Below are 21424 nucleotides of genomic sequence, written 5' to 3' on the forward strand. Positions count from 1 at the left end.
ATGATCATCTTCGCTCTTCTGCGCCGTGCCAACTAATAGACTGATAATCTTTTCCCCGATTTACTGGCCACCACCAGGGGGAACGCCAAACTGAATTATACTAAGTACTTATGACTGTTATATATGCTCCGAGTGGTTTGTTGTCATTCCCTCTCCTTACCAAAGGCCTCATTATCATCGAAGTCTTCCTCCGCCTCCCCCTCCGTTCCATTCTCTCTGTTGTTGGGGTCATATCGGCTGTATCCGCTGTTCAGGCTCAGCTTCTCCCCGTAGTAGAATAGCACAAAAGGGGCGGGCAGCATGACGAGGGTCATGCCGCCATAGCCGGCAAAGAGCACCTTCGTCGGTACGTTCTCGGCGAGGTTCACAGCGAAGAGCGGCATGATTCCGGCGGCGAAGTACCGCGCAAACGCCATGGCCGAAAGCGCGGTCATGGCGTGCTGCATCGAGTATACGTCGGATACATACGAAACCAAAGAGACCTGTTGTCAACAGGAGGATGGTCAGCAAAGTCCGTACGAGAATGCCGAGGCAAGTACGCTGCTATCAACGTACCAAGATATCCATGGTTCCCCATGTCAGGATAACGATGCCGGTGAACACTAGCTTGATATTCCCTCTGGGATTGGGCGTGAAGCCCACGGCGAAGAGCGCGGATGAAAGCATCAGACCGCCCATCAGCGCCGGCAGCAACCTGTTCTCCGTCCTGGGCTTACCAAACGCATCTCTGGGCCCCTTCCATGCACCAAGGAAGTCCACCGAGATGTTCACCGTCAACGAGATCAGGGCTCCGATAATCATGGCCAAAAAGGCCAGGCTCGTCTGCCCAAACGTGAACCCGTACTTGTCCTTGAGCAGAATAGGCCCGCTGATGAAGAACTGGAAGACCACGGCGTAGTTAAGAGCCAGGTAGAGGGAGCAGACGATGACGATGGGGTCGCGGCCCAGCATCAGCAGCGGCTGCAGCACGCCGCCCCGGACCAGCTCGATCGTGGTGGCCCAGAGCACCGCGGGCCGCCACCACCTCTCCGTCTCGTCGACCTGGTCCACCTCCTGCCGCAGGATCTTGCGCACCGACGTCTCGGGGACGAAGAAGAGCGCCGCCAGGGTGAGCGACGCGTACAGCAGCGCCGTGATGGAGAGGTAGGGCAGGCCGAACACCTGCAGGATCACGACGCCGACGAGCCAGCCCGCCGCCGCGCCGACGTACTGCACGAAGGCGAGGACGGCGTAGTAGGTCATGCGGCGCTCGGGCGGCCAGAGCTGCCGCAGCGTGCCCTCGGCCATGACGATGCAGGGCCCTCCCAGGAGGCCGATGAGGAAGCGCAGCAGCAGCAGCTGGCCGAGCGTGCGGGCAAAGGTCAGGCCCAGGACGACGGTGCCGTACAGCAGAAAGTAGACGAGCAGGACGGGCTTGCGGCCGAACCGCTCCGAGAGGTACGGGGCGTAGAGCGGCGCCGACGTCATGCCCAGGAAGGGGATGCTGAAGGACAGGCTGGCGAGCGACTTGGACGTCGCGAAGAGGGACGGGAAGGTCGGGACCGCCGTGCTCAGCGACGTCGTCGTGTACATGATGGTCACCACGGGGAAGAGCGAGAACATGGACGTCGTGATTTTCTTCCAGAGCGGCCAGTGCCGGGGCAGCACCATCTTCTTGCCATTCTCACGATCGCAAAAGAGGCTGTCTTTTATCATGGTATTATCGTAGACTTGATCCTGCAAGTGCTGGGGGAGGAGAGGTCGGAGGGTCCCGACGCGGCGTGACGAGACCTTCGATACGGAAAGTCCTCGTGCGATTTGTGTGCCTGATAGGTCACCACTCAGAAATTATGACGTAAAATGAGAAAATTGTGTGTTACAGTGACACGAGAAGAGAGGATTACTTCGATGGAGGAACCCGCATCTTTCAAGAGCAGCGACCATCCGATGTGATGATGGGCTCTGAGTATGACGAAGATTTAGGACCGAAGCCTTGCGCTGTGTCACCTACATCGCCTCGAGGACCATGGCTCTGTCTTTGACATCGGATCAAACTATGTTGTAGTAAGTATTTGTCAAATTCGGATGTGATGGCATGTACGCCCTCTTTCTAATCCTTCTCTTATGTTCCGTCCCAACCAAACGCACAAGGAATCTCCTTCATCATGATGCCTTCTCGATGCAGATTTGGTGTGGTCGAGATGTGGGGTTGTCTGCCGGTTTAAATGGCTTCGCTTCACATTGCGAGCTCTGCGAGGCTTGGCGTCATGACGACATTGCAAAGCCGTTTGATGTTTCGTCCGATATCCGACCGCGGACAATGAGGCTTGAAACCCGAAACAAGTACCGGGCTGGGCTGACCGTGCCCTCGCGGGCCGGCTGACCCGAGCACCCCGGCAACTACTGTCAAACGTATCAGAAACAAAAGCTACAAGCCATATACAACATACAACAAACGTTAAATCGACACTGGTTCGATCGATCCATTGTCAAGCTTGCAGCCGGCCCGGGAGGGCTACAACTCGGGCTTCTTTCGATATAGTTTGTTGATTTGAAATAGCTGGACTGCATGTGTCTGCTCTTGTTGAGATTTGACCGCTGTACTATCGAGATACGGGGAAATAGTTCGGTCCTCGACAGAAATCAACCAGTCGTCTCAAGTGAGGAGAAGTAAGTACTCGAATCAAAGCCCAAGAACAATGAAAAGAGCACATGTATGCTTTTGGCAAGATGCGTCCATTTGATTGACTTCTCGGGCTCCTTTTTCGAGACCTGGCTCCGGGCATCGTGGACCGCCAGACTGCGCTGCAGCGCTTGCAGTCGGCCCAGCTGGCCCTGCATGTCCGGGCAACGTAGCTTGAGCACCTCTTTCTCCCAGTCGAAGAGCACGATCCAGTGCACGGGACTGATGTGTTGCAGGGCGCCAAGTTCGCCAAAAGCGTCGAGGTAGAAGTCGAGCAGCTGCTGTCTCGACAGCCTAGACACAGGCAAAAGCGTATCCAGCTGCGAAGACTTGGCTTCGCAAGCCTCCAGGAGCTCCTTACTTGTCGCGTCCAGGCTGGTCTCGGTTTATTCAGCCTGGCGCTGCCACTGCTTGTTGCTTTTCAACATTGGTCGGGATCGCAGACGCCTGGGTTCCGGCTTGGTTGTTGATATCGGTGACCCTGCCGTATCATTTGGTGAGGTACGAGAGCCCCATCTGGCTCTTGTCGAGGTCCTGTCGGAGCGAGCGAGTTCTGTATTTCACATTAGTGTCCCATTGGGCCAGGGCGTTGGAGCTGGGCAGGTTTCGCTTGAAGAGATGGGCCATGGTGTTACTCGAGGAAGGAGGGATCTGTGTGTGACCCATGTTTGTATGTATGTGGAATAGTTTATCTAAGTAATGGTTGGGATCTGGATGTACTGGCAGACATTGGCGTATCGTCTATTCGGGTTTGCAATCCAGATGGGCGTGACAGTGTCTGATTGTAGGTCAATCCGCGTCTGCGGACGGAAACTTTTGAGGTTGGATTGCTGCCCAGTTTCAACTCCCTGTTTAAGTACCTGTACGCCAAAGGTCCAGTGGCAGCCATGCTCCCTCCCGACATACCCAAGATACTTGCAGAGCATTGACCATATCTGCCTACCTGTACCTACTTAAGTAGGCACTCAAGTCACATCAATTCGGGACCTCGAAAAGTCCAACTCGATCCATCATTGGGTTCGTCTCTAACTGCGCACCTTCTCGTCGTCCAGTTGGCCCCGACGTATGACCCTTCAGAAAGCCACCACATCCCAACTACCCGCAACTCGAACACTTCACGACAATGGATTATCCTTCTTCTGAGGAGATGCGCAGCTTCGTCGCTCGCAAGCTTCAGTTCTTGGCCGACATTGACACCTCTGCCGACATCCCAAGCGGCCAAGGGAAGAACCTGCTGCAACACTTTGACTCGGCATGCCAGTCGCTGGGCGATCTGGAGCGCAGCATGAACAGGGAGAAGGCGGCCATGGAAACCGACCTCCGGGAAAAGTATACCAAGCTGCAAGAGGCCGAGGCCCATCTGAAAGAGCAGCGCGAGCGTGAGGAAGCAGAATTGCAGAGTAAATATGACTGTCTGGAAGAGGCCCAATCCAAATTGGACAAGCAACAGAAGCTTCTTCAACAGGAGAGGAAGGATTTCGAGGATCAGCGAAAGTCGGCCGACCTGCAAGAGGCCATGGCTGGATCTCAGGACCAGAAGAAGACCTGGGGGGCCGAGAAGCAGGCCACGCTCTTGGAGCAGACCAAAGCCAACGAGCAGGCTTGCGCTGATCAGTTGGCCAAGCTGACCGAGCAGATGCAGCAGATGCACCTCACGCTAATTGGGCAGGGCGCCAAGCTCGACAAACGAAACGAGCAACAGGATGCGTCCATATCTGACCTGCATGGTCGGCTGGAGACCCTAGCCACCCAAGTCCAGAAGAAGACTTGGATGCTAGACGCGGCAACGGAGGAGAACGCTAGGCTGACGAGCCAAGCGAAGAGCCTCGAGTGCAAGACAAAGCGTTTGCAGGACATGCTCATCAACCTGGACGACTCGGTGCACAACCTGGACGACTCGGTGCAGGAGCTGCACAAGGCCAGGTTCGAGGCGGAAAATGTCGCTGCTGCTGCTCTCGGAGAGCTTTCCGGGGCCCGAACGACCGTCTCGCTAACTAAGCAGAAGCTGTTGGCGAAGGAGGGCGGGCTCAACCAGGCCAAGACGGAGCTTGCCAACACCTTGAAGAGGGTGAGCGACATCGCACAGCGGGTGTTGTTTAGGGAGCCGGCACCTCAGCCACGCCATCCCGCGCCCACCACGCCGAAGAACATCTTTGGCGAGCGCATGCCGCCCAGGGAACCTGAGCCCGACTTCTGAGAGTGCGCGGAATCAAGCTAAGTCCCTTCTTTTACAACACGTCAGTAGCTCTCCACTACCGGCGCCTTTGCGTGGCCTGGACATAGCACAACTCGCAGATCGAGTAGACACACAAATGAACATCATTCAATGACTATTAAACCCGAATTCATGTCTCTTATACATGTGTGACACGTGTCTGTAGATGTGCTTGTGTAGTCAGTGATTGATAAACCGTTACCGACAAGTTTCCATGAGTAGATCAATCAAGGCGGTTCGGTCCGAGTGGTGGTCCAACTCAACTGAGGAGTAGGTTAGGCCCGAGGCAGGGTAGGTCAATCTTGTTCGTCAAAGACTGCCACAGAAAGAACTCGTGCAGTATCCTCAGTGGACCTATTCCCGCTGCTCCGGCCGTATGACGAGTGTGCGAGGACATGGGACTGTAGATGGACATGCTATAAGCGCTGCGCGGTGCTATGAGTGTAACAACGGAGCGCGAGGCAGGTCTACTGTATGCCTGCTGGCCGTCCCCATGATGAGTCTCCCCAGAGGCCTTTTGATAAGTTGGTCGATATCTAGGAGGCACGGAACAGCGGAACGTATCGCCCTCGGCATCCAGTTCTGGCTTGTTCTACGGCCGAACTGGTTGGTGAGGTTGGACTGCGGCCGAATGTGAGCAAAGATGCGTTCCCGAGACTCTTTGGGATTTCTTGCGTAGCCAGGATAGGAGGTCTCGACGCTTCGACTTTTTTTGTTTTTCTTGTTTTTGGTCTTTTAGATTTATACTAGCGCAGGAGCACAGGCAAATGACTCAAAGCCGAGCAAACCCAACACATATCGACTCACAAAGAAGGTATTACACCCTGCAAACCCTGTGATAGCCAGTGTTGAAGTGCGAGACCTAGGCCTCGTCATCATATATCTCTTCCAGTAGCGCTCCTCCATTCCAGCCCGCTTCAGTCCCTGAGTCGTCGTCACTATCTGACTTGTCTTCATTGTCTGACTTCCCATCGGTTTCCCACTCCTCTTCTCTGTCCCAATTCCATGGAGAATATGCGCCACAACACGGACAGGGATAGTGTATGTCCTGTTCCGGAGTATTCGGCCATGGCTTGTCATCCCAGTAGGGGCAAAACTGTTCCCTTCCGCGCCATAACTCCTCAAACTGACTTCGCTCGTAGTTGTATTCCTGCTCAGGGCCACGCAGGCAATTCGAATATCGGGCCTTTCTTCGCATGTGAACACAGCGGAAGTCCTCAATGTTGAAGCCGCAACTCTGTAGGACCGAGTCCCAAAGGTCGCCAGCATAGCCCGACGCATATGCAAGACTTGAGACGGACGAGCCGTTAACATCGACAGCTTTAGGATCGGCACCTCGCAAAAGTAGATAGCAAATAGCCTCAAATGTCTGCATGTGGTCCCGAATCGGATTCGATATCGCATATAGGACACATAAATGTAGGCACGTATTGCCAAGAAAATCACTGGCTGTGAGATCTGCACCCAGATCTACCAATGTTCTGAGGGAGTTGATGTCATAGACAAAATTTCCGTTCTGACAGTGTGCTAAAAGGGGCGTATTGCCATCGGGTAATGGGGTGTTGACTGTTCTAAAGTGGCCAGTCAAGCTCCGGTCGAATGCCAACCGGAGCGATTCCTAAGAACGTAACCAGTTAAGCCACACATTGTGTTACCACCATCAGTGAGGTGAAGCATTGACTTACCTTCACGCCATAGTGAACGGCATTTTGAATAAAGTCCAGCCCGTCAATAATGTTATAGTCCATGATGTTGATCGTTGGATCTGCACCTGCTTGTAGGAGTTGACGCCGGCAGGTCAGTATTCGTTGAAGTTGAGAAGGGTATGCTTCGTAATCGGCACAAGGTTGAACATCCAGGGCACAGCTGTGTAAGTTTTATATGAACAAATAGATCATTATGCCCCGGATATGAAGTCTTACCATTGACGATAACCGCGAGCTAGCTTGTATTTGGCCACAAGATCCACATCCAAACCCTTGTCAATCAGAAACTTGCAAATTTCTGGATGTCCCATTGAGAACTTTGCTCAGAGGTCAGGAAATAAATTTTCTCAGGAATAGATTGCAGTACTCACCAAGAGCAAAGAAGCTCCATTCTCATCGTAATCTCATAAAGAAGCCTCTCCTCTGGCTAGCATTTGCTTCAGTCCATCCAGGTCCCCATGCATGACCACCTCAAAGACACGAGACCCTGAGGGAATGACGCGGTTCACTGACAACGAGGAAATAGAATTGATGGCGCCTTGTTTCATCTGTTCCTGTACGACGGTGGCGACAATCATGTTGAATTTATCTGGATCAGCTGGTAGAAATGTTGCCGAAATTGTGTAGTCGGTAATGGATGAGACGATCTGACCAGTAGCCAGCAAACGCCTGCTTTGATTGAGCAGTAGTGTCATGGTGCCGATATCAAGATCGATGGTAGTGTAGGAGCGTGATGTCTTCAGCGCACCATCGCACACTTTCCGGCGTTTACGAGCTGGAAGGGGTTAGTAATGCTATTGCAGAGGACTGAAAACTAACCAGGCTGGTTGATTTGGAGCGTCTGCTGTCCAAAGGATCGTTTGAGCCGTCTGATGACGAATTTGCTATCGTGCTCAGGGTTTCTATCCAAACCCTTGTGCGAGCTAGAATAAGTGGAAGTCTGGCCATATTCTGCAGCAAGTCCGAGTATGTCCTCCAGATCTTCAATGATACGATCACAGGCTTCGCCATTTGCCCCTTCATCATTGTAGGTGTCGATGGTCTGCCCGTCTTGTTCAATGAGACTGCACAAACGTTTAATCCTGAATAACAGTTTGTCATGTCCAGGCCTGTGATCTACAGAGAAGACAGGATTATCAGGCTGTACTTTGTCTAGGCTTTCCCCTTTGGCCTTGGAGCCATGTCCTTCCTCAGTAAGGAGGAGTGCTTTAATGTCAGCAAGCAATCCAATCATCTCGTCGCCTTTGGTTCCTGAGACTTTGCAAAGACTGCTAATACCACTCTGGACTGAGAGTAAGCTGCTGTGAAGTGTCTCGGAGTGACACTGGATCTTGCGGTCCATGGAATCTGTGAAGTAACTATATTCCGAGGTGTATGAGCGTGCCTGCGTCTGCAACGTCTGCTCTAAACCTTGGATCTGCCTCCCAATCTTGCTGAAGTCATTCTTCAAATTATAGACCAAAGTACTGGTCTCATGTTTAGTACAAGAAACAAAACCCAATTTTGAATGTGACCAACTCACCCAGAAGCACTTTGCATTCTCAAGCTGAGATTTGACGCAATTCCTGTCAATTGAGAGTCCAGCCTCTCGAGATCTCTTTCACTTAGAAATGACCGTAGTCTCTTCCATAATCGCCCGCCTCGGCGCTCCGTGGGCGATAGCTGCAATTTCTCGATCAGCGCAGCTGCTTTTCCTGATCTCATCAAAGCATAGTTGCAAATGTCCCGCGAGAGCGGAATCCTCGAGGGCGGTTTTGTTGTCCTTCAGGCCCTCTAGGATCCAATGAATTTGGTTGACCCGACTGGCGACTCTTTTAACGATCTCCGGCCCGTCCGTGATTGCCGAGAAGGTCTCGTAGGTCTTCTTCGCGAGTTGCGCGGCAACCACAACAAATGCGATGACATTGGCGCCCAAGCTAAGAGCCTCGGCCATCTTCACCAGTCGATGACCTCACACGAATAGGGGTTGCAACTAGATGTGTCTTAAACGTTGACTGATGGTTTTCAGGGATGCTAAAAGAGACCTGCGGGGCCTAAATTGAAAGAAAGGTTGGGTTCTGAGGATATTACGCGTCAGGCTCTCGCGAGTGTGCCTCGTCAGGCTCCGGCATCAGCGTGGCAGTGCACCAGCCGAAGTGTGTAGTGACTGTCGGGTTGTATTTACACGACTACGCAGCCACCATTGGGTGTTCCGCCATGCATTAGTGTGTGGCTTTTCCCCTCACCAAGACCACCTTAAATTCAAGAATGACTGCTCGTGGGAGGACTGAGGTAGTCTGCTGGATACGATGAAACGGGTCCCTGATACGACTTTGTGGTGTGGTGTATTCGCATGACGCTTGCTACTAACCGCGACCGAGATTATGCCAACCAGTAGTGGCATTTATTCAAGACATTACATCTTGCAATGCAAGTTTACATCCGTAAGTGCCTGCTTATGGTCGTCAAAAGGAAGTAACGGCCGACTTTTTTGCGCTTGCCAGTTGCTCGCGCCATGCCCCACACCATTCACGACTGTAATTCGGCTGCACCCCCCACCTACCTACCAACCAGCACCGAGACACCTTTCTTTCCCTGTCCATCTTTCCCATTTCAAATACTTCATCTGTCACTTCTCGTTCCTCTCCCATCTGATCGGCCAGCCTGTGTTCTCTCCCTCTCGACCGCATGCAAGATGACGCTACCGATGAAGACAGACCAGACGCCATTCATGCGTGGCGACAGATTGGATATGCTACAAGCTCTAGATTGTAGCAGCTACTACGAGCTCTCTCTGGCTCTCAGCCAGAACGCCTCGGCTCTTAGCCTTCATACGAATGACCTCGACGGCATGTCACGCGCCAGGCTTAAGATTGAAGGTGATAGGGCCAACGGCAGACCCCTTGCAATTCTGCTGCATTGCATCCCGCGCGCACTGATGCGGAGCATCATCGCAGGAACAGTGGCCTACGACTCCATCAACCAATCTACCCCATCCCCCGCCGTATACTCAGCCGACGGCGCCGGCACCTACGTCGCTGGCGTCGCCATCCAAGGCCGCAACGGCAAGTTTCTGAATTACCATGAGCTCCTGGGCCTCGCCGCCGCGATGGAGGATTACTGTAAGTCGTATGCCCGGCAGAAGAGTAGGTAGGGACGGCCAGCCTCCTACCGACCCTACTGATGTCAAGTTTGACCGGATCGCTCGCGAGATTGACGCCCCGTTCGGCGGTAGGCTATTGTGGAAACCTAACGCGCACAGATGGATCGCCGATGATCGTGCACTCCGCGCCGTTGAGTTGTTCGCCCAGTCCCTCAGAGACCGGCTCGCGGCCATCGACCACGACGGGCTCAGCAAGACCATCTTTCATATCCAGAGCCCCCTTATGGTCGGCTATGGCAATTCTTTGCGTGACTGCATGCCTTGCAATACCGGCTCGGATGGGAGCAACCTCCGCTTCACCGCATATACTTGGGGACTGATGCTCTGCTGCATCCAAGCCCGCCTGCAGCTGACCCCTCAGGCCGTCGTCCAGCCGGTAGTTCACGTGTTGCAGAACGGGGACTTGGCCGTTTCCGAAGTGCTCGTAACGGCCCTGGCTAGCTCTTACTGTTTCCAGGATGGTGTTAACGTCGTCGGCGCTGGTGCCACCAGTGGTAGAGCTAGGCACCAGACCCTCATGAACTCCAAGAAATACATGTTCTGCGAGATGCCCTACTGGGAGGAGAACTACGAGGCTACCTCGAAGGAGCTCGAGAAGCGTTCCAATTACGTGTCCGACGTCTGGCTGTGCTCGGACTTTTACAGCGCGGCGCTCAAGCGCGAGATCGAAGACCTGGAGACCCAGATCCAGCGCATCCAGATCAAGGGAAGCCTGTGGGAAGAGCTCATGAAGAGGGCCGCCAAGCGGGAAGAAGAGCTCCGAAAGGAGGGTGAGGCCCTCGACCGCGCCATCAAGTCCCGCCAGGCCATGCTCAAGATATTCGACTACCTCTTGGGCAACAAGACCCTGGCGGAGCTCTCAGGGCAGGCCGACGCAGATGACGATGTAGACTAGCCGTCTCGGCTCCGAGGTATCGTATCCGTATTTCGGGCAACAGTGATCCTTTGCTGTCCCTGACCAACCTAATAAATTTGCCCTTGAGGCCAATACACAAGGTGATGCACCCAGCACGCCACGATTCTGCAAAGCGCGTAGCTAGAATGAATACAATTGATCAACTTCTCGCTCCCGTCTGCTTGTGCGATGCTGGATTTGGACGTAGCCCAACCCGTCAGGTGCATCGAGTGACCCGGCAGGAGGCCCAAATGCCGTCACAAGGTGCCATTCCTGAGGCGGATGGCCACCAACGACGGCGTGCAAACTTTTGGCACGGGGAACAGGCGCCGAATGCGGGGTGTAAATACGGCAGGCGAGCACTCTGGGAAGGGGCAAACTAATTTGCTCAGGGGCAAGAAAGTTTGCCCCCGGTTTCTATGAGGGAAATGCGGGGGCAAATTCTCCGTTTTACCAATTTAAAGACGAGCATATTTTCTTGCCCATAAAAATGCCGAGGACAATACTTATTTGCCCCATACCTTTTCAAAATCCCAAGCACGAAACATTAGGGGCAAATATCGCACTGTCTCATTCTGGACACGAGCAAGATTATTTGCTCGAGGGCAAATAAGTTTGCCCCTGTTTCTGACGTGAGTATGCGGGTGGAAATGCAACACTCCGTCACTCAAAATGCGAGCAAGATTATTTGCCCATTAAAATACTGGAAATAATATGGGACTTTTGGATAGCGACGGCACCGGGCTAGCCTTGCCATGTGTCGTGCGATAGCACCTCCCGGAAGGGCTCGCTGAAGTGCCGCAGCATGCGGGATGGTGGCGGTCCTGGCCGCTGGCGATGATGGCCCTATTATTCTAGCTAAAACGCCCGCCAAACTCCGCCGCATGAAACCTGACAGGCCAGTGCCAGACGTCTCCATCGCCCTCCGGTCTTACCATGGCAATCGTGGCCACGTCTAAGGCAGGGCCTGTCGCGTCGGGAAAGCACGTCCTTCTAGAACGACGAGGCGGTCACCCTGGCTGATACGGCGCCCGCTGAAGAACACGGAAATGGAACCGGTCGAGACGGCTCAAGTCTATGAGGCAGAAGCTGCTCCTCGATTCCGAATACCCGGCGAGCTTTTTTTATATGAAGCAAACTTCGGGGTATAACGCCTACGGAGCGAGCAAATTAATTTGCCCTCAATTCCTATATTAAAGTGAGTTTCTTGCATAAGGAGCAAATCCCGCGTTCTAGCTGCCTTAGAACGGGCAAATTAATTTGCCCTTAGTTTACTTACGACAGCCGGCTTTGGATTGATAGAGCAAATCCCGTGGTCTGACGCCCGAAGGACGAGCAAACTTATTTGCTCGGCGTCAAATTTCTTTGCCCCTCGCAATTCACCAGGGCCAAGTACCGGATCCAGTGCGCGATGAGCACGAGGGGTAGCTGCGATACCATCGTGGTCCTTGTGAAAGGCAATCCCGTCGTACCTAGCCCATCGCTGGGCTGGGAATGCTTTCAAAGGTGGCAGCACCACCTTGGTCGGTATCGTCCTGCGCATGGCCCGCGACGCTGATGCTATCGCGAATCTTGCCCGCTTCCTCCTTGGTCAACAGTGGAAGAAGCGTTCAATCGGTCCTTGCATATGAGCAAATTAATATGCCCATGACTCGGGGCGGATCAGGCGCATTTGCCCCCTTGTAAATTACCGAGCAAATTAATTTGCCCTGAGCAAACTTTCTTGCCCTTCTCGCGAACTGGCGGTGATGGCGAGTATATCTATTTTCCCGTCCGCCCGGCCTACCCCCATGGTCGAGAAAATTGATTTGCCCCCAGCCGTCTATCTACCTGTCGCATCCCTCAACCGCTACTACCGGGGCAAATGGACCATCTTGCAGCCATCGGTCTGCTCACTGCACCTGACATCTCCGAGCAAATCACATTTGCCCGGGGTCGTCAATTTGCCCATCCCTGCTCCCAGTGCAAATTCTTTGCCCGTTACATCTGACTCCCTCCATGTATATGGTTGGTCATATAAGATTGGTCAACCATATCCTGACGGACTTATTGCGGCTCCGCGCTGTCCTGGTGTAACCTGGGATGTTGTGACCTATGGACTGTGTCATCCTAGAATGCTCCGAGGTGTTTCCCAAAGATGCCAAAGTCATTCTTGAGGTAACAGACGAGGGAGCTAACGAAACATGCTTGATAGCACACACGCCTCCAGAGCGCAACAACTCACTTTGAAACATCTTGTAGTCTCACCTCAGCAACACGATTTTCAGTTGAGGTTCTAACCTGTTCAGATCCTTTTCGTAGGGATATGCACGGTCTATTTCCCAATGAGGCAACTCATGTACCCCTGATAGCTGACTGAGGCCTAGGTGTCGCACCCCAACCTGCCAGCAGCAATTCTACGACTTGTCATTTCCATGGAACGCGTCACCAAGCACCACCGCAATGAATCTCTGTAACCTTGGCCAATACAAAATATGTCAGCAACAAAATCGCTTTTCAATGCCCCTAAGATGAAGCCTCTGGCTTTCAAGTGTCAAGCTGTGCAGCTGTGAAGCACCAGTCCTACAATTTTCTTTTTCTATTAGACTGCCCCGCAGAAATGGCCAACCACGGGTATATAGTACGGTCAGATTTCCAGGCTAAGTGACTTGGCTTACTTCAACTGAAAACCTCATCATGCCCAGCACATTGGTCCCAGACGAAATCCGCATATTAGATTTCCCACCGGCGCCTGGGGAAGAGGACATTGAAAGCCCCATCGAGTGCACTACTCGAGCTATTAAGCTAAACGGGAACGACGAATACGAGGCACTCTCCTACGTCTGGGGAACCGACCAGGAGACCGCGATCGTCCGGATCTCAGGCCAAGATGTCCGGATTTCCAAGACCTTGGAGAAAGCGCTGCGGCGGCTGCAGTTGCCACACCGGGCCCGGGCCCTTTGGATAGACCAACTCTGCATCGATCAAAACAACGCCACGGAGAAGATGCAGCAAGTACGGCATATGGGCGCCATCTACGAGGGCTGTACCCAGTGTGTCGCCTGGATGGGCGAGGTAAGGGATGACATCGCCCTGGCCGACGCGGACGCCTCCCCCTTCCCGAGGCCCTGGTGGGAACGATCCCCGAGGCCAACCGGGCGCTCAAGAGCATCAGCCGCCTCGAGAACCCCTGGTGGCAGCGCATCTAGACCGTGCAAGATGCCGTCCTGCCCGACGACCTGACTTTCCAGTGGGGCCCCCTCACGCTGCCCTGGGATGTCCTCCACGACACGACGCAGACCTTTTTCTCGGCCGAGCCGCGCACGTACTTCGCCTTCGACCACGACCCCGACGGCGTCTGGGACAACCTCATCGCCCACGTGGCCTGGATCCACAACGCGCATATCCGCGACGACAGCGAGTTCCGCATGTCGACGCCCTCCCAGCTGATCCACCGCTGGCGCTCGCGCGAGGCCACCAACCCGCTCGACAAGATCTACGGCGTGCTCGGCCTGTTCGACAGCGGCTCCCTGCCCCTGACGGAGCGGTGCGACTACGAACTTATGCCGGCCCGGGTGTACGCTACTATGACACAGGAGCTTATCCTCAACGAGAAAGGACTGCGGCCGCTCACGGTCAACCCGCGGGTCGAGGAGGCGCGCGCGACGCCGGGTATTCCCAGCTGGGCCCTGGCTCTCGCCGCGCCGGATGGACCCGCCGCTAGGCCGGCTACGTTTGCGCTGATTTACGGGTACTGGTCGTACCAGGCTGACCGGAGGCTGGGGCCGATAAACCTTGATATCATCGAGGCCCAGCTCGGTCAAGATAAACTGACTGTGACGGGCGTTCTCATCGACACCGTCGCAGCCGTCGAACAGCGGCAGGAGAATAGAGAAGATCGCCCTCTACCGATAGAGAAGACTCTGCAGCGTTCGTACCAGTTTGCTGTACTCGAACAACAACAACAACAAGATGTGGCGGTTGCATTCAGTGAGATGTCGATCGGCAATGAAAGTCCGGAGAAGCGTCTGTACCCGGGTGGACTGTACGATCGGACCGAGGCCTTCGCGAGGTTGGCCTTGGGCGACGTGATCCGGGACAGGCAGCACGTACCGGCCCGGACGGCCGATGGAGAAGACGTGCAAAAGGTGCTTGATTTTCTCCAGCGGGATGTAGAGAAGGAGCATGAGGAAGAGCCAGAGCTCCATGGGCCCACGCGGAATACGATACGCGACGTGCTCTTGAACCAGCGTGTCTTCATCACGGCCCGGGATCTACTCGGCTGCGGGCACCTCGACACGCAGGCCGGCGATTAGTTATGGGTCTTCCGGGGCGGTCGGGTACCCTTTCTAGTGCGACCGCGAGATAGCAGTGCCGGGGGTGAAGCCGGTTACGCATTGGTCGGGGAGTGCTATGTTCAGGGTATTATGCAGGGAGAGGGGGTTCGCGGTGAGGTGTTCGGAGGGGAGAAGCCTATAGAGCAGACAATAGAGTTATACTAGAATTAATATATCACCTACTTCGATTCAAATCCCAGGGGGAAAGGGGTCATTTATAAGCCCTCGGTTCAGCCCCGTAATCAACCAACATGCGTGTGGTGCAATTGGTGCACTGCCTATTCGTTCCGGGAATCTGATGCTCAACAAAATCCACGTTTCCGCCATCAGAAACCAAAATCAACTCCGCGATGTTACTTGGCACCTGGATGTTGCCTAAGAAAAGTGGGTATAGTATCGTGGCGCAAGTTGCTGTGCCGCAAGTCCATCACCTTGCTCTCAAGTACATAAGTGCAAGATGTCGTTTCTTAATCTGTCTTTCATCTTGATCTCAGTGCCCCTACTACTATCACGACACCACGCTCGACCCCAAACCAATAATGGCGCCGGGACCGACCATCACAACCATCCCCTCCGAGGTCCGCCTCGTGATATACAAACACATTCTGCAATCGGAGCTACCCGAAGCCGACGAGTTCTTCTTTCAACCGGCCTACACGCTGGTCGTGAACGGCACATCTCCATTCAAGACGTACGAGCCTCCAGCCGGAATATACAGTCCGTGGTCGCTGCTGCGCCTCTGCAAGCTCGTCCGGGCGGAGCTGCAGCCCCTCCTAGACGCCCTCGAGAAAAACCGCCACCTCGTCATCGAGTTCCAGAACTTCCAGGTCCGGGACATGCGCGCCTGGGCCGCGGCCGCCGGCGAGGCCCGCGTCGCGGCCATGCGGGGGTGGGCCTTGTCGACTATTATCGAGTGCGGCCACGACCACATGGGCTACGGCATGGGCATGGGGCTGGAGGACGGCCGCGGCTCCGAGACCGAGAGCGAGGGGGAGCAGCCCCACATCGAGTACTGCTGCGAGCACATGTGGCGAGGGTACATCCCCTCTGCCTACGGCGAAGGAGATGATGATCAAGACGCCGAGGAGGGTGATGGAGACTCGGATGAGGCCGACGAAGTGTTTGTGGACATGATTCAACGGTTTCATTGCGTCAACCTCCAGATCGATCTGAACCGACTCGTCTCCGATGGGAAATCCGATGCGAGCAGCAGCGGCTTGGACGAGGACGAGATTTACGAGTACTGGTGGGGAGGGGACTGGAGGGATGATTGCGACGCATGCAAGGGCGCATCGGCCTGTGAGGCGTCCGAGTTTATTCGGGAGGAGCTTCTACAGGGGACCATGCAGCCCAAGGTAACTGGGGAGATCCTGTGCTCCATGCTGCAGAACCTCTCGCAGAATGCCCATAATAGCAAGTCGCGCCGGAAGGACTGGGCCATGTTCCAATACAGGGTAGAGAACTATGGGTATTACGTTGAATAGCCTGCGGCGGGGTTGGCGCCCCTTTTCGCAGTGCTTCGTCACATCTTGGAGCACTTAGGCCATGATGTGCCGGCAGCTTACTCAAGTAGATATTCCAAAATGTTATCCCGGAATGTTATTCTGAAAAAGTCGGACAATATTGTTGATGGTGACATCTCATAGGTAGTAGGGCCACTACAAAAACACCATTGGAAGCAGAGGAGAGCTAGACCAAGCAGGAAATACGCCCTTCTCCAACTCCTTCACAATCTCTGCGGCGTTGGCGAATGCCAACTCTGACATGTCTTCGTTCCATCCAGTCTCCCCTGACTTTTCACCCTCCAGAGTATAGACAAACGGCGGTTTACTTTTGCAGAGAAACGTCAGTATCTTTAGTTAGATCAACCTCTTTATACAAATAGACAGGCACAATGAAGGCCCGAGGCTGAAGATTCCCGCCCTCGATATATTGCTCACATGTCTGCGGGCCAAATCCCACCGCCGCCGTCATAATCACGCGCGACCCCTCCGATGGAGTCCGCCCGAGGATCCTGTTCGGAACGGCAATGACCCCCTCCGTCATTGTACCGCCGCCCTTGCCGAGGCCCGTCCCGTCCGTCCAGCCCGAGTTGAACATAGTGACGACAACCCGCACGGACGCTCTTGGTCAGCTCAGTCACGAAGAGCTGCAGGATGAGCTTGGAGGCGAAGTAGCGGTCGACGCGGGCAAAGGTCGTCTCATCGTCCAGGGCCGGCAGAAGCGGCACGCGCGTCTTCTCCCGGAACTTGGCCCAGAATGTTGTATCGGACTGCACGACCGCGATGCGGCCGAAACCTCGTCCGGAAGCGGCGCTCTTGGTCTTTAAGATGGGAAGGAAGAGGATGGCGAGCAGCGCCGTTGAGAGCACGTTGACCTGGATCGTCCTTTCCTGACCTTCGCGGGTACCGGTTTATAGACCGTCTTGGCCACGCCGGCGTTCAAGACGGCGATGTTCAGCCGCTCGAGGGCTTTGGCCTGCTCTGCGAACGCCGTGACGCTGGCATAATCTTCCATATCCAGCTTCTGCATCTCGATCGCGTTCCTGGTTAGAGAGGAGTGCGTCCTTGCCAGGTCGGCGCGGGCCTGCTGACCCTTGGTCTCGTTGCGCACCGCGATGATGAGCTTGCTGAGTCCTAGGCCGAGGTGCTGGCCAAAAGGAAGTGAGCATACGCTTGGTATTGAGCGGCAACACAAAGTGGTGCCGGATTTGTTGTCACCTCTATCTGGCACCACCGGTCGGCAGAATTCCTCTGAAATAAGTACCTACCCTTGAACATCCTCCCCTCGTAAGCAAGTACTGGGGTTCAGGAAGCAAATGTGATAGGTCTGATACCTAGGTTAAGCACCTCAGTCGCTTACACCACCACCCAGTTCTGTGGTAACTTTCTCCCAAGCTGCCTGGCGCGCCACTAATGCGCGGCTCTGAACCTACTTGATTACTCTAAATCTTTATTTGGTGGGCTCCGGTGGAGTTTTCAGGAACTGGTGAAGTTTTAATCAGACTGCATCAGACTGTCCCTTTTTGGCATTGTCCTCCTAAAGTCTCTGAGGCTCATACCACTATTACACCCAGTTTTATCATATTTGCCTTTACCCCTATACCCAGAGGCGAACGAGCGTGCTTACCCATTGGCTAAACATCGGTCTGGACAGCATTCACATACCAAATCAGTAACGTTCGGGGCTGTTTCTGAATACCGATTCATCTCCGGCTGGTGGTCGGGCTGGGGTAGTAACGGGGTGCGCTTGTTAAGCGCTGTGCCCCCTGGCCTGGAACCAACTGCGTACCCCCGCCCCCCACTCAATCAGTCCAAGTCCATGACCTCCCTTACCTCTTCAAGTAGCACACCTCGAAAGATATAAATCGCCGCTTGTCGACCCAATCCCTCCCAACACCAACAAAACAAACGCACACAAGAAATCATCACCAATCATCACTATGGAACACGCAACCGAGCGTATACAGAGCAACGAGGCTGCCGCAACCCCTTGGGTCCAGTTCCTTCTTGAATTGGCCAAGTTGCCTACGAAAGAAGTCAAGATATGGGGCGTACGTTATCGCCACGGACTCTCCTTTAGCGGATAATCTCTTTGTTTTATAATTGCTAACTCCCATATGGAAACGGGAAGACTGTCTTGTGTATGCGAGGAATCCTGTATACTCTGTGGTTCAAGATGACAATTGGAACGGCAGCTACCGTAAGCTATGCCAGAACTTCACCTATCTTCGCCTGAAAGCTACACCCTAACTAACCAAGACATATACAACAGCAAGTACCGCATTTGACCCTGAGACCCCGGCCACGCTCCAGAGATACAGTGAATGGGTCAACGTCTCCGCTTTTGTTGCGCGAGTCATCCGATCCGGTCATGATGACAGATACACCAACTGGGACAAGTACCCCAGCTTCGACATCGCCAAGGGGCTCGAGTGCGACAGCGACCAGGGGCCCAGGAGGGACTGTCTGATACTGGTGGCTACCCAATACCTGCTGATAGTGGGCGAGAAGCTGCATCGCAAATATTTCGATGAGTGCGCCGCCGACTCGGAGAAGGGACAGAAGGCTCGGGCGACATGGCGGCTTTGGTCTGACAGGCTTCGAGAAATTGCGAACGGTCAGACGTCATCCAGCCCCGAGGTAGCAGAGGCCGCGAGGGAAGCCTGGCAGTTCATGATATCGCTGGAGCCTAGTACATAAGACGCGAAGGCTTCGATAGATGCTGCTCCTATTGAGTCTTAAGGGACTAGGCTACCATGAGAGCAAGCAACTTGGTGCAAGGATAGAATCGAAGATCACTATCCTTAGACGAGAGATAATGTCAAAAGCATGTCTCCAACTCCCGACCAGTCTTCCCACTCACAACTCCCCGATCCCATGACTCCCCATCCGATCCTTCAGATCCCTCTTGATCTCCACCCAAGGCCTCAACGCCCCCCTCTTCCGCGAAGCCTGCTCATACGCGTACGCGAACCCGATCAGCTCCATCTCCGTCCACTTCTCCCCAACAAAACTCAGCCCCTGCGGCATCCCCGGCGCCCCGACCACCAATCTCGGCAAGAGCTCGTCGCCGGCATCCCCATCCCAGTCCGCTTCGTCGCTGTACACAACCTGTGCGTCGTTGCCCAGCCCGCCCATAGGGACCGTGACGATGGGCATCCCGGGCCGCGACGCGAGGCCGATGGCGAGGTCCATGTACATGACGAGGCCGTCGAGGTGGTGCTCGCGCAGCGGGGTCCGGATGAGGGATCCCGTCGCTTCCGAGACGTTCACGTACGCGGTCCAGGCTTCGGCGCTGGAGGCCGGGAGCAGGGGTTCGTTCTCCTCGGCGATGGCGGCGATGGCTTCGAGGCTGTACTCGGCGCTGCGCTCGCGGGGCTCGGTGCGCAGGCACTCGAGCAGCTGCGTGTGGTTGCGTATGATGGCATTCGTGTCGCCGGACTCGTCCTCGTCCGGGACAAGGTTGTCGTAATACCGCGCCAGCCCCTCTTTGAAGTCCGGATAGATATAATCACTCGCGTCACGCATGGGGATATCGAGGGGCCCCTTCCCATCATACCCATCCACCGGCAAATCAACCAGCACCGCCCCCGCGCCCCTTAAAATCTCAAGCGCCTCGTCAAACAGCCGCCGGATCTGCTCCTTGTTGACCCAGTAGTTCCTCCCAAACCCCGGGATAACCCCCTCATGCCACATAACCCCAATCCGCCTCCCCCGCAACGCCTCCGCCTCCAACGCCTCGCTATACCGCGGCGGCCCATCCTCCCACGGCTGCGCCTCCGTATAATTATCCCGCCCATCCCTCCCCGCCATCCTCTCCAACACGACCGCCGCATCCGCCACATTCCTGGCCAACACCCCCACCGAATCTTGCCTCCCCGTAATCGGCACGATCCCAGCCCGCGACGTCAGCCCCACCGTCGGCTTGACCCCGACCGCGTTCCCAAACGCAGCCGGACACGTCACACTCCCCGCCGTCTCCGTCCCCAAGGCCGCCGCCGCGAGCCCTAAACCCGCCGCGACCCCGCTCCCGCTCGAGCTGCCGCACGCGGTTTGATTGCGCACGTAGGCCCCGTACGTCTGCCCGCCGCGCGCGCTCCAGCCCGCGGGGACGCGAAGGCCCCGCGCGCCCGAGAACTCGGCTTGGTTCGTCTTGCCCAGGACGATGGCGCCCGCGGCGCGGAGCTTGGTGATGACGGTCGCTTCCTGCTTGGGGCGGGACCCGGATGCCAGGCAGACGCTGCCGGCGCCGGTCTTCAGGGACGAAGAGGTGGTGGCGTAGTTGTCCTTGACCAGGATGGGGATGCCGTGGAGCGGGCCCCTGACGTTTCCATTCAAGCGCTCGCGGTCGAGCATGTCCGCAGCGGCCAGGGCGCTGTCGGTGTCCACCTCGATGACGGCGTGGAGCTCGTCGTTGACCTCGGCGATGCGGGAGGCGTACAGGTCGACGAGGTCGCGACTAGTGACGGCGCCATTGCCGAGTAGTTTCTGGAGCTCCGTGATGGAAATGTCCGAGAGCGACGGGACAGGGTCTTTCGATGGCATTGCATCTGCTTGCCAAGAGAGGAAGAGGGCGAAGCATGCTGCCGCTCGGGCGAAAGTGTACAAGACCATGTTGGCGGCAATTGAGCTTTCCTGTGCTGTCGTCTTTCAAACAAATGTTGCAGCACTCCCGGGCCTTGGAAAGTGAATTGGTCGGTCGGTGCTCGTTTGGTACATTTACAGGGTCGGAAAAGGCGCGACAAGATGACGACGAAACGCTCGTAAGCGGTCTGCTCGGGTTGCATGATGACGATTCGCCGAACCGGGGTCGAGATAAAGCCGGCCCAATAGAGCCCGACACCAAGCAGCAATAAGCTGCAAAGGGGCAAGTCGCGCGAGTAATCCCAAAATGCCAGTCTATTGATCCTACGAGAAGACGGAAAACAGTTCCCATGAAATCTATGGTGAAATCTAATCTTCCGGGTCTTTTCTACACACTGTACA

The 21424-nt window shown here is 55.1% G+C and overlaps 10 protein-coding genes across 10 annotated transcripts; 5 read left to right on the forward strand and 5 right to left on the reverse strand.

Moving 5' to 3' along the window:
- Positions 1-143: 143 nt before the first annotated feature.
- Positions 144-1695, reverse strand: PG997_002039 (uncharacterized protein; the record flags this gene model as incomplete). The annotated part of the gene is made up of 2 exons (XM_066806354.1): positions 144-482; positions 556-1695. The coding sequence occupies 2 exons, from the start codon at positions 1693-1695 to the stop codon at positions 144-146; spliced, it is 1479 nt and encodes a 492-aa protein (XP_066673650.1).
- A 927-nt stretch (positions 1696-2622) lies between these two features.
- On the reverse strand, positions 2623-3328 carry PG997_002040 (uncharacterized protein; the record flags this gene model as incomplete). Its single annotated transcript, XM_066806355.1, has 2 exons — positions 2623-3037; positions 3168-3328. 2 exons carry the CDS (start codon positions 3326-3328, stop codon positions 2623-2625), a joined length of 576 nt encoding a protein of 191 aa, XP_066673651.1.
- A 457-nt stretch (positions 3329-3785) lies between these two features.
- Positions 3786-4859, forward strand: PG997_002041 (uncharacterized protein; the record flags this gene model as incomplete). Its single annotated transcript, XM_066806356.1, has 1 exon — positions 3786-4859. One exon carries the CDS (start codon positions 3786-3788, stop codon positions 4857-4859), a length of 1074 nt encoding a protein of 357 aa, XP_066673652.1.
- A 971-nt stretch (positions 4860-5830) lies between these two features.
- On the reverse strand, positions 5831-8516 carry PG997_002042 (uncharacterized protein; the record flags this gene model as incomplete). Its single annotated transcript, XM_066806357.1, has 8 exons — positions 5831-5949; positions 6009-6495; positions 6563-6743; positions 6800-6900; positions 7084-7358; positions 7403-8049; positions 8106-8129; positions 8188-8516. The coding sequence occupies 8 exons, from the start codon at positions 8514-8516 to the stop codon at positions 5831-5833; spliced, it is 2163 nt and encodes a 720-aa protein (XP_066673653.1).
- Positions 8517-9257: 741 nt separating this feature from the next.
- On the forward strand, positions 9258-10620 carry PG997_002043 (uncharacterized protein; the record flags this gene model as incomplete). Its single annotated transcript, XM_066806358.1, has 2 exons — positions 9258-9712; positions 9825-10620. The coding sequence occupies 2 exons, from the start codon at positions 9258-9260 to the stop codon at positions 10618-10620; spliced, it is 1251 nt and encodes a 416-aa protein (XP_066673654.1).
- A 2676-nt stretch (positions 10621-13296) lies between these two features.
- On the forward strand, positions 13297-14915 carry PG997_002044 (HET-domain-containing protein; the record flags this gene model as incomplete). The annotated part of the gene is made up of 2 exons (XM_066806359.1): positions 13297-13792; positions 13819-14915. The coding sequence occupies 2 exons, from the start codon at positions 13297-13299 to the stop codon at positions 14913-14915; spliced, it is 1593 nt and encodes a 530-aa protein (XP_066673655.1).
- A 560-nt stretch (positions 14916-15475) lies between these two features.
- On the forward strand, positions 15476-16420 carry PG997_002045 (uncharacterized protein; the record flags this gene model as incomplete). The annotated part of the gene is made up of 1 exon (XM_066806360.1): positions 15476-16420. The coding sequence occupies one exon, from the start codon at positions 15476-15478 to the stop codon at positions 16418-16420; it is 945 nt and encodes a 314-aa protein (XP_066673656.1).
- Positions 16421-16763: 343 nt separating this feature from the next.
- PG997_002046 (NAD(P)-binding protein) lies at positions 16764-18080 on the reverse strand (the record flags this gene model as incomplete). The annotated part of the gene is made up of 5 exons (XM_066806361.1): positions 16764-16766; positions 16830-16994; positions 17059-17313; positions 17346-17585; positions 18066-18080. 5 exons carry the CDS (start codon positions 18078-18080, stop codon positions 16764-16766), a joined length of 678 nt encoding a protein of 225 aa, XP_066673657.1.
- Positions 18081-18378: 298 nt separating this feature from the next.
- PG997_002047 (uncharacterized protein) lies at positions 18379-19138 on the forward strand (the record flags this gene model as incomplete). Its single annotated transcript, XM_066806362.1, has 3 exons — positions 18379-18489; positions 18615-18638; positions 18698-19138. The coding sequence occupies 3 exons, from the start codon at positions 18379-18381 to the stop codon at positions 19136-19138; spliced, it is 576 nt and encodes a 191-aa protein (XP_066673658.1).
- A 159-nt stretch (positions 19139-19297) lies between these two features.
- Positions 19298-21052, reverse strand: PG997_002048 (uncharacterized protein; the record flags this gene model as incomplete). Its single annotated transcript, XM_066806363.1, has 1 exon — positions 19298-21052. One exon carries the CDS (start codon positions 21050-21052, stop codon positions 19298-19300), a length of 1755 nt encoding a protein of 584 aa, XP_066673659.1.
- Positions 21053-21424: the final 372 nt, after the last annotated feature.

Source organism: Apiospora hydei (assembly GCF_038363865.1).
Source record: "Apiospora hydei strain CBS 114990 chromosome Unknown utg000003l_segment0_segment0, whole genome shotgun sequence".
In the NCBI taxonomy this organism is placed as follows: domain Eukaryota; kingdom Fungi; phylum Ascomycota; class Sordariomycetes; order Amphisphaeriales; family Apiosporaceae; genus Apiospora; species Apiospora hydei.